General features: G+C 49.4%; 1 protein-coding gene across 1 annotated transcript; it reads left to right on the top strand.

Moving 5' to 3' along the window:
* The first annotated feature begins 2498 nt into the window (after positions 1-2498).
* On the top strand, positions 2499-9415 carry APOD (apolipoprotein D). Its single transcript, XM_065411346.1, has 4 exons — positions 2499-2621; positions 3266-3387; positions 7375-7460; positions 9180-9415. Exons 1-4 carry the CDS (start codon positions 2499-2501, stop codon positions 9413-9415), a joined length of 567 nt encoding a protein of 188 aa, XP_065267418.1.
* The last annotated feature ends 1842 nt before the right edge of the window (positions 9416-11257 follow it).

Below are 11257 nucleotides of genomic sequence, written 5' to 3'. Positions count from 1 at the left end.
TTGAGCTGCAAAGTATCGAGCTGCAGCTGCAAGTGCTCTGCATAGAAACACACGGTCCCTTGTTTCCCTTCAGGGAGCAGCTGAAAGACAGAAAGTCTCGGCAGTTCCTCATCGGGTGCAGATTTAAGCCATCTGAGATGCATTCCAAAAAACAAGCGTGTCAGGGATCAGGGTGTGGCTTGTGCTAGCGTTAAGTAATGATGACCCCAGCATGCTTATAAAATAAGAGCAGGCAACTCACTAGGTAGCTGTTCCGCATAACCCGGGCCTCTGTCAACGCGACTGAGCGCTTTGCTTCTCCTTCTCAGCAAAGGTACGTCGCCAAACTCATTGATTGAAGGTGCTTGTCAGTATAAAATGGGAGCTGCTTTCTTGTGCCCTGGGGTTCTCGCGTTCCTTGTAGGTAGGGGTGCTGATACTGTATTTCAAAAATAAGGGACTGTTTTCTTAGCACCCCTGCCCCACCCCCTCCCGATATTTTTATTATTAATCCTTAGCAGGACTCACCTTCATTCACCAGGGATATTTCTTGCTGCTTTTTGCAGCACTCAGCAACTCCCGATCTTGTCCAGAAGAGATCATAGATGCTGGAACTAGGGGTGCTGGGGGTGCTGCCGCCCCCCTGCCTTGAAGTGGTTTCCATCACAGACAGAGTTTACAGTTTGGTTCAGTGTCTGTCAGCACCCCCACTATACGCATTGTTCCAGCACCCCTGGAAGAGATGGAAAAAAGAAGGGACGTCCCTTGTAATAAGGGGCTGTTGGCGACCCTTGTTGGCGGGGGAGAGATCAGGCTTTCCTTACAAACGTAGGGGAAATGCTTGAATGTGGGGTCTGTATTCGTGCCCCTGCCTGCAGTCCAAAAATGCTTTGGTTGGATTTATTTTTAATGTATTTTTCGGAAGTGTGATGGGACAGCCAGGAAAGGTGAAGAGCTGTCTGCCTATCAGGGGGTAGAGGGTCTGGAGCTGAAGATTTTCCTCGTATTGTTGCCAGTGAGATGCACATCCTCTAATGCCTGGTGGAGGTGCTCAGGTGTTAAAGGGAGAAAAGAGAAATATACCAGAGCTTCTTTGGGTGCATGCCCAGCAAGGGAAGAACTAGAGCCAGCAGGAGGGGAAACACCAGGAAACGTGGTACTAAAGAGTGGGCTGCGTTCGCCTATGGAGCCCACTGCTCTGTCTCTTTCACTTGCTCTCCTGTCTGCTTGCCTCTGTCCCAAAGAGCCCCAGCCCCAGACAGCAAAGCCAAAGCCCCCTCTCTGTTTACAGACCCACTCTCAGGATGGGGCCATTCATTACCACCTCTCCAAGTCATTCACTGATCCTCTCTGTGAGCAGGTTGCGGTGGGGTTTCTTCTCTAACCGCCAGTCAGTATTTTACACAAAATGTTGGTGAGCTTCCCCTTGGATCGGGGCTTTTCTTGTCGCCACAGCTTCCTGGGCTGTGACTGAGGTGGCAAAGTAGCAGCCCCTTCCCTGGTGCTCCTGGATACACTGCCTTGGTGTTGGTTGCTGGGGCCACCATCAGGGGTTGAGCCCTGCCCCCCTCTGGAGACACTTGGGGCACAACGGTGGAGGAGCAGGCAGCCATGGGTTCCCCACCTTCCCAGGGGCCGTGGGACTCAGGCTTTGGGGTTCAGCTCTGGGGTGGCGGGGCAGCAGGCTCTGGATCTGGCCGCAGGGCTTCAGGCTCCAGCCCTGGGATCCGGCTGCGTGGCAGCTGGCCCCAGGCTCCGGGTGCATGGCTTTGGGCTCTGTCCTGTGGCCGCAGGGCTTTGGGCCCGGCCTCAGCTGCCTCCCCCGATCCCCCATCCAGGGCTTAACTTGTCCCCAAACTTGCCAGGGCTGAGTAAGTCTGCTGTGAAACGTGATACCTGTATGTTTGTTAATATCACGTTTCACAACTGATGTACTAGCTAGCAATAAATACATTACAATGATTTGGATGTGTATAAGTGCATATTTGTTTTTCCTAAAGCTAATTAAGTATTTTAGGAAAAAGAGTGAGAGCAGCCACCAGCAAGAGTTGGTGGCCGCACTCTGTGGCCACCAAATTATTTGTCCTAAGAACCCCAGCACTAGCCTTAAAGCCCAGGCTGGCAGCTGCTGAGTGCCCTCAGCGCCCCTGAATCTCACTGCCGCTCAGGGCTGTGCAGTGCCTACAAACTGGTTCCAGGTTGCTGTTGCTCTCCTCACCATGTGCAAACACAGGCGTGGCAGTTTGCTTCACCGGCAAGCACTGGGTCTGGGCTCGGAGTCGGCCATGCTACAGGTAGGCAGTGGTCTATTGGCCGTTTTAAGACAGCCTTCACAGTGAGTGCTGGTGGTTTCCATCCTCCACTCCTTTTCTTCTGACTGTGGTTCTAACCTCACCCTAGCGCTAACGTGCTGTTTGTAGTCAGGTCACCTCCTGCACAGATTTGCTCCTCCAGGGGACCAGACGTTCTATGTTTTATTTCTTTTTAGGTCCGGTTCCCATTTGCATCCACACGTGACCATGCCAGGGACTTTGGCGCTGCTTTCAGTTCTGTTCAGTCTCCTCTACATCACCGAGGGGCAAACGTTCAACTGGGGGCGATGTCCAGATCCACCAGTCCAGGAGAACTTTGATGTTACCAAGGTGTGAAGAAATCTAAAATCATGCTGGCTCAAAGCAAGTAAGGCAGAGGGTGTGTAAAGATCAGCCAGCCTGCCAGGGCAGCTGAGCAGATTTTGTGGGGCTGCAACTCACTGCTCCATGTGTTATGCCTCCCCCTGTGCCCACTCCCCAGAGGATGAGTCTAATAGTGATATCCCTCACTCTGTTACAGTGCTTTTCATCTTTAGATCTCAAAGTGCTTTACAAAGGAGGTAAGTACCATATCCCCATTTTACAAATGGGGAAACTGAGCACAAAGGTGCATTGACTTGCCCATGGTCCCACAGCAGGCTAGTGGTAGAGAACCCATGTGTCCTGACTCCCAGTCTAGCGATCTCTCCATTAGGCCACACACTGGTACAGCCTCTCCTACCTATAGAGCCTGGCTTTCTAGCTCAAATTGTAGGGACACATGCATTTAATTCTAAAGGTTGCCAATTCAGTCCCTTCTGTGGACTAGTGCATTTCTTCAGACACAAATGTAGAAAAGTTTCTTTGAACTGAGCAGAATAAGGACAATGTTAATGAATGAACTAGACTGCCCTGTAGCCTGTTGATCACATCCATTGAATCCCTGTGAATCTGAGGACACTAACAAGGCTTGTCCTGGGTTTTCTTTTTTTCAGTATGTTGGGAAATGGTATGAAATTGAAAAGCTGCCTGCGAGCTTTGAGAAGGGAATCTGCATCCAGGCCAATTACTCACTGAAGGAAAATGGGAAGATTAAAGTGATAAATCAAGAGCTCCGGTAAGTACCTTTTTCCAGGCTTGTGTCCTTGCTGTGGCAGGATCCCAGTGAGCCTTGAGTTTTCTTGCAGCTGAGCGGAGAGAATCTCTTAAATTACACTAACTGGCTGATATTGTCTTTCTCCATATTTGCCACTGCAGCCTCCTCTCCTGTCCAGAGGGCACCCTGCAAGGCAGAGGGGACACTCCCCTCAGGGTTTCAGTAACTCAGTTGGCAGGACAAGTTAGAGATCTGTTGTCAGAGTTAATGCATGGCCCAGCCGTGCTTTATCCCTCTCCTTGCGCTTTAGCTTGGGTCTCTGGTTTCTGTGCTGTATCCTCTGAGCACTATCATGTCTTGTCGCACTGCAAGCCTGACCAACTAATAAGAAATACATCAATGCATACCGTGACTTGAGTATTACTCACTGCCTGTCCTGCAGTCCTCGTTGACTTAAACCTGATGTGACTTTTCTAGTCACAGGGTGACATTCATCCCTGTGCAGAGGCAGCACAAGACCCTTGTACCACTTGGTGCTTAACAGGCTCCTGGGCCTTCTGCTGGCCCCTTGCTCACGGGTGAATGTCACCGAAATATCAGTTAAGGGGCCACAAACGCAATCCAAGTGTATTGGCCATTTTTAGTGAAGCAAGTATTTGTAAGTCTATTTTTGCAGTATTCACTTAGCTCTGGTAGTAATTGCTGTGTAATGTGTACCAGAAATAGCTACCCACGTAAATCAATGAGCATTGTAAATAGATTGATTGTTTGTTTGCTGTATTTTACTTGTGATTTGCAAGCCCACAGAGCTCTTCTGAATTTTTGCAGAGACTGGTCTGGGTGTTTTTTCTATAGTGCTGTCAAATAGTCTCAGCTTTCACAGGACACTGTTGTGAGTGAATGAATGAAAGGTTCTTTGCATTCCCTGGCATGACGTGGTGGCTTTGTTCCATTGCACAATAACAAAATTGCAGTCCATTCTTTGTGCTTGGCAGATGAGCAGTGCCCATTTTCCTCTATATCTGCTTAGCACTGTCTCCTCTCCTCCTTTGCCAAAGAAGGGCCTGACAAACAGCAGGGTAATTCATTGAGTCCATATTAAACTGCAAGAGACGGGGAGGTTGTGATGTGACTGACGGTCTGTGTAATGACTTCACTCTGTTCAGGATCCTGAGAGCTCCAGAATAACTCGAGCTGTTCAAGGTAAAGAACACCAGCCCTCCTGAATGCAATGGCAGATGGAGGAGGCTGCCATGAGAAGGAGCCAGGGAAGTTTTTTGCCGTTTGCACAGACCCATACGTTCTCAGCACTCACCCACACTTCAGCCCCTTCCAATCCTCTGCTCTTGCTGGGGCAAGGCAGCAACCATAACAGATAATACTTGTCATTTTCTACCATTTTGTATGTTCAAAGCACTGTACTGACACTGACAAACTAATCCTCATAATGGCCCCAGGAAGCAGGTGGGCAAGTATTATAACTTTCTCCTTTTTACAGATGGGGGAAACTGAGGCAAAGAGGTACAATGACTTGCCCAAGGCCACAGTGAGTCAGTGGCAGAACAGGGAATAGAGCTCAGGATCTCTTGTCTCCTAATCCCATGCTCATTTCTTCAGACCACGTGACCTCTCCCTTCCCAGCCCCCAAAAGCAGGCAGTTCTTGTTATAGGGGTTTTCGCCGTTGAGTGGAAGTGTTGGGACGATAGAATCATAGAATATCAGGGTTGAAAGGGACCTCAGGAGGTCATCTAGTCCAACCCCCTGCTCAAAGCAGGACCAATCCCCAGACAGATTTTTACCCCAGTTCCCTAAATGGCCCCCTCAAGGATTGAACTCACAACCCTGGGTTTAGGAGGCCAATGCTCAAACCACTCAGCTATCCCTCCCTGTAATTAAACAAATCTTTTTTTTAGAGTCTGTAATTAAACAAATCTTTCTTTATCAAACTGGGACATGTAATTAGCAAGGGGAATAATATGCTTTAATCTAAGTAGGACGCGGGGAATTAGACAGGCGTGAACACGTTATATGATTTCTGGAAGCTGGGCAAGTTCTGTGGGTGTTGGAGGAGGGATGTCAGGATCTCCTACCCTTAAACAGCAGAGGCCTGATCCCCACTGCCTGACAGTGTGTGTGTGTGTGTGTGTGTGTGTGTGTGTGTGTGTGTGTGTGTGGCGGTTACATCAACCTCGCTCTGTCAGTGTCTACTCACTACAATGTTGCTCCCGCCGATGTAAGTCGCCCACTATATCAACCTAATAATTCCACTGCCTCAAGAGGCGTAGCGCTTCGGTCGATGTAGTTAGGTCAGCGCAGTGTCAGTGCTTCTATCAGTCTGTTCTGGCTGTTAGCCCCCGCCGCCCGGGGCTGACAGTTAAATCGGTGCCAGCACTCCTGGTGAGGATGTGTGCCGCCGACAGAAGGAGCTAATGTGGACATGTGAAACCGATTTAATTACTATGGTGGCTGTACGTCGACATGACTTAATTTTGTCATGTCAACTTGCCCTGATTCTCCTTTCACTTACACTGATCTTATGCCCTGCCTCTCCATTCCGTGGTGTTACTCCATATTCACACCAGTGTGAGTGCGAGGAGAGCTGGTGCCCTGGTGCTTTGCCTCTTTCACCCATGCACAGTGAGCGTGAAGTGCTGTCAAATCTGAATGGTCCAGACACTTAGCTTTTTACACCCTTTTTGCACAGGTATAAGCCTCTACCCAAAGCACAGGAAATTAGAGAATTGGTCCACAGATGGTGGAGAATCAGGCCCCTGGGGGCTATTTTATTATGAGTTAGCTTTGTAAGGAAACCAGGACAGGGAAAGCTGAAGCATCGTGGAAAGAACAATGACAATTTCTGAATTTTAAGCAGAACCGGGCCTGCTCAGGCATTGGGATCTCAATTCCAGAGAGAAAGGAGAAGTGAATAGGAAATGATGTCTCTCAAACATTCCCTGCACAATGTGAGTACATGCAGGGCTGTGCACTAGGATGGGGTGCCAAACAAATAACACATTTCCTTCCCCAAAGGACAGCTCCTGCCTAGTATTATTATTATTTGCATTGTGATGGATCAGGGTCCGTTGTGTTAGCCACTGTACAAATGCAGAAAAAAGGGCAGTCTCTGACCCGGGGAGTTCGCACAATCTTGTCCTCATCACTGTAGTATCTGAGAGCTTTCCAGCAGTGTAGTAAGCTACATGACAAACATCTGTCACATGCTTGGGTTTTTTCTCTCTTCGTCTCCTACATGACAGTTTGGGTATTTTTTATTTCTTTTCTTTATATTAATATATTGTATGCACACCATACCATGGGTGTGTATTTGCAAAACACACACTGACATTCTGCTGACACAAGCTGTTCATCCAGCAACATACAAAGCAGGAAAATACACCCAAGAGGCAGTTGGTTGTACTGGGCTAAGTGGCCCCCTGCTCTGATCATAGAATCATAGAATATCAGGGTTGGAAGGGACCTCAGGAGGTCATCTAGTCCAACCCCCTGCTCAAAGCAGGACCTAATCCCAACTAAATCATCCCAGCCAGGGCTTTGTCAAGCCTGACCTCCTCCCTCCAAGGAAGGAGACTCCACCACCTCCCTAGGTAACCCATTCCAGTGCTTCACCACCCTCCTAGTGAAAAAGTTTTTCCTAATATCCAACCTAGACCTCCCCCACTGCAACTTGAGACCATTGCTCCTTGTTCTGTCATCTGGTACCACTGAGAACATCCCGATGTTTCTATATTGCCATCTAGATTGCTCTGCATGGCAGAGCATCTAGAGTGTGCCGTTACTGAAAGTCGAAACATGTCATCTAAAAGTTGATTCTGTGCCTATTGGGAAGCTGCTGTTCACTGGAACGCACATTATGTGGGGTTTTACTATGGATTTTAGCCAACTATATGGAGATTACCACCTCAGGAGAGTGAGTTACTGGAAATAACTGTTTAAATATGATTGCAAACCTGTGTCATTAATTTCCAAACCTCTTGTTCTCCCCTTAGCTCTGATGGCACAATTAATCTAATCGAGGGGGAAGCTGTCCAGAGAGATGGTGAGCCGGCCAAGCTGAGTGTCAGCTTTTACTGGGGTAAGTGTGTTTGTTTAAAGGCTCATCCTGGAAGAAGTTTAAAGACATTCCCTGCATTGGGCCAAATCCTGCTCCTAGGGTCTTGCTATTGACTTCAGTAGCACCATGAATTCTGCCCAGAGCTGGGTCCTGATTCTGCTTGCACACTGGTATAGATCAGTGGAGCCCCCTAGGTGTAAAACTAGTTTAAGTGAGAGGAGAGCCAGGCCCCATGGTAAGGCCCCCAGATGAAAAACGGTTCAGGATAAATGTTTCTGTGGTCACTAGGAAGTTGGACAATTATTTTATTTTAATGTAATTACGTGGCTTTTTTTCTTTTCTTTCACTTGTTTTCATGCCATCAAGGCCCCTACCATCGCCGTTACATGCCCGTTTCTCCTTGTGCACAATACTGTTTCAGGAAGTATTCCCTTTGTCCACCTTTACTCTCCTTCCTCACTCCTTCCCGCTGCCTTGTTAGAGGTTTGATGGCTGCTCTGATGTCTCCTGTGTGCATGGAGGGGGGAGGGAGACTATTCTTATTCACAAAAAGTAATCCGGGGAAGGCCTAGTTCTGTGCTGCCGTGCACGATGTCACTCACCCACCGTGAGAATGAGACATGCTACCATTCTCCTTGGCACAAGGCAGTGGAGAATCAGGGCTGGAGCAAGGGATGAACCCTGTAACCTGTATTCTCACGAGTACGTCCCGCTGGACCAAGGTCCACTCCATCAGTCTCATGTCAACCTGAGCTAACTGAAACTCCATGTAAGTCAACCAGCTAAATTTAGATGAGTCTAATGGAGAGCAGAATTAGGCATGTCAGCCAGATCCTCTATGAATAAATGGTGTTACTATAACCTAGGTAGAGGGGGCTCTGGTTGGCTTGGTCACTGTCCCCGGCAGCCAGGCCTGGGTGGGGGGCAGCCTGCCACTGCCTCCTCAGCCAGGCTTCCTCAGGCAGCTGCTGCACTGCATGGAGCAGCAACCCAGAATGGCTGGCGGCGTGAGAAGTGTCTGGTCCCACCCTGTCCGCTCCCCGACTGCCAGGGACAAGGGCAGAGCGTGCTGGGGGACAGGCACAGTGGGAGGACAGAGCCCCTCTCCCTCCCTCCCCCCCGACAGGCCAATCTGACCCTGCATTTCCCCCACACATCCCGCGTTGCCTCTCGAAACAGCATCTGTAATTACAGCAATAAGTGTCTTTGGCTGAACATCATGAAATAAGAACAGGAAAAGGGAATTACACGACATGGCTTTATACCAGCTGCGGGTCTGACCCAGTGACTCTAAGGGTGTCAGGCACCAGGTGTGCGGTGTGGTGAGGTCATGTCAGGGCCTACCAATGTGACCAGTACCCCTGATGTCTGTTCTCAGGCACAGACACACACATCTCCCATGTGTACCAAACTCCCCTTCCCCCCAACATGTGTGTGGGGTTTGTTTTTTAACTGTGGATTAGCTGTTGATACTAGGCTGTATTACACATCCAGCATAACTACTACTGAGTCTTTAGTTCAAAATTCTATTGGCTTTCTTGAATCTGTCAGGTGTAACATGAAAGCCCTACATAATAACGTCCTGCCCTTTCATAGGTCACACAGCAAGTCAGTAGCAAAACTGGGAAAGAACCCAGGAGTTCTGACTTCCCGTCCCTGCTCTAACTGCTTAACATACACCAAGGACAGTCAAATGTTAGTTAATCATATTTTCTAATGATGCCCCTGCTGTTTTTCTAGCCATGCCCTCTAGCCCTTACTGGGTACTCGCCACTGACTATGAAAACTACTCCATGGTGTATTCCTGCACTACTTTTATCTGGCTCTTCCACATTGAATATGCCTGGATTCTGTCAAGAACTCCACAGCTGCAGTCAGAAACTGTGGAACGTCTGAAGAACCTTCTCCGCTCCTACAAGATTGACACTGAGAAAATTAGGCCAACTGATCAAATGAATTGTCCTCCTGAGATGTAGATCCCACTGTTTAGGAGAAGAAGTCCAGGCTAGTTATGAACTCCGTTGCTTTATTAGTGTTGATTACAACCTCTTAATTTAGAATAACAAAGTATTTTGCTAATGGTAGCTTGTAAACGCTGACTGTAATGTCTACGTGTGATAGCAGCTAAGTAGTATTGGTGCTCTGTCCGTGTAATCTCTCTCATGTACTTTGAGAAGCCTGAGTAAATTATACCAAAACTCTTTCCATCCTTACTGTTCTTTCAGAGTAAAATAGGGTTTGGCTGAAAGTGAACAACTGGATGAAAAGGAGAAATTTTTGAGTGCCGATTCTGAAGTTCTGCAGCCAATACAAGTTCTCGGGAATGGATGCAGGAGGATGTAGGCCAGGGGTGGGCAAACCTTTTGTCCCGAGGGCCACATCCGGGTATGGAAATTGTATGGCGGGCCATGAATTCTCACGGAATTGGGGTTGGGGTGTGGAAGGGGGTGAGGGCTCTGGCTGGGGGTGCGGGCTCCAGGTTGGGGCCAGAAATTAGGAGATCAGGGTGCGGGAGAGGGCTCTGGGCTGGGGCGAGAGGGTAAAGTGCGGGGAGGGGGGGTGTGAGGGCTCCCGCTGGGGGTGCGGGCTCTGGGGTGGGGCTGGGGATGAGGGGTTTGGGGTGTCAGGGTGCTCTGGATTGAGTTCGGAGGGGGATCAGGGCTGGGGCAGAGGGTTAGGGCGTGGGGAGGGGTGGCTCAGGGGTGCAGGCTCCAGGCACCGCTTACTTCAAGTGGCTCCCGGAAGCAGCAGCATGTCGCTCCTACATGGAGGCGCAGCCAGGCGACTCTGCTGCGCGCTGCCCCATCCGCAGGTACCGCCCCTGCAGCTCCCATTGGCCGTGGTTCCCAGAGCTGCAAGGGCAGCGCTTGGGGCGGGGGCAGCATGCGGAGTGGAGCCCCCTGGCTGCCCCTACGCGTAGGAGCCGGAGGAGGGACACGCCGCTGCTTCCGGGAGCCACACGGAGCAGCCTCCAGCTGGAGCGCCGGAGCGGGGCAAGTCCCAGACCCCGCTCTCCAGCAGGAGCACGAGGGCCGGATTAAAATGGCTGGTGGGCCGGATGCGTACAAATATCCCTTGGGGAAAACTGTTCTCATGGCATCTGGCAGGCTTGTTTCTTCATATTTGTCTTGATGTCTGGTATGCTTGTTATCAACACACTGCTCAATCAGCTACATCTTTACTATCATCTCTCCAACAATATCCTATTGACATACGAGGGATTCTGTAGGGAGGCCAGAATTTGGGAGCCAAGATTCTCTACTGAGAGAACTTTTTGTCCATTGTTTACACTGGCAGCTCTATGGTGAAAGATGTTTATCTATAATATATTTTTACTTGAGGGATGTAATGGCTTTGCCAGTGTGGGCATAAGCTGCTGCGAAGGCCACAGAACTCTTCAGTGATTTCACTGGGCTTTGGATCAGGCCTCGTATGTCCAAATCTCAGATTGCTACATACATCCCAGAGCGTCTGCACCAGTAGCCCAACCCCCCTATCTGAGAATGTGCCCTCTTCTATCTGTAGCTACGTTGAAAGCAGTTTCGTAAGGGGAGAAGGGAGCAGCGTCTATCCTATGTCCTAACCTAAACTGCTCTCGGTTTCTGAGAGCTGTAAACAAGCAGGGAGAGAGAGAACATCTTCCCTCTGCTAGAGGCTGAGAAAGTGACAGGCAAATGGAGCTCTAACCCTGCCTGGTAAGTATATTGTATTTCAAGGATTTCATCTAAACGCCCTGTCAATGGAAGGCTTTCGTTCACATCCTGCTTGCTGCTTTTGTATTCATTGGGATGTAGCCGGGACATCACCTTTTCCCTGAT

Source organism: Emys orbicularis, chromosome 9 (assembly GCF_028017835.1).
Source record: "Emys orbicularis isolate rEmyOrb1 chromosome 9, rEmyOrb1.hap1, whole genome shotgun sequence".
Lineage (NCBI taxonomy): Eukaryota > Metazoa > Chordata > Testudines > Emydidae > Emys > Emys orbicularis.
The sequence above is the reverse complement of the archived record's forward strand: the minus strand, read 5'-3'. Positions and strand labels throughout refer to the sequence as shown.

Excerpts from the sequence above, each read along its gene's own strand:
- APOD (XM_065411346.1), top strand. The coding sequence starts at position 2,499 with ATGCCAGGGACTTTGGCGCTGCTTTCAGTTCTGTTCAGTCTCCTCTAC. Across the intron at positions 2,622-3,265 it reads AGAACTTTGATGTTACCAAG|TATGTTGGGAAATGGTATGA; the intron begins GTGTGAAGAAAT and ends TCTTTTTTTCAG. Across the intron at positions 3,388-7,374 it reads GTGATAAATCAAGAGCTCCG|CTCTGATGGCACAATTAATC; the intron begins GTAAGTACCTTT and ends TTCTCCCCTTAG.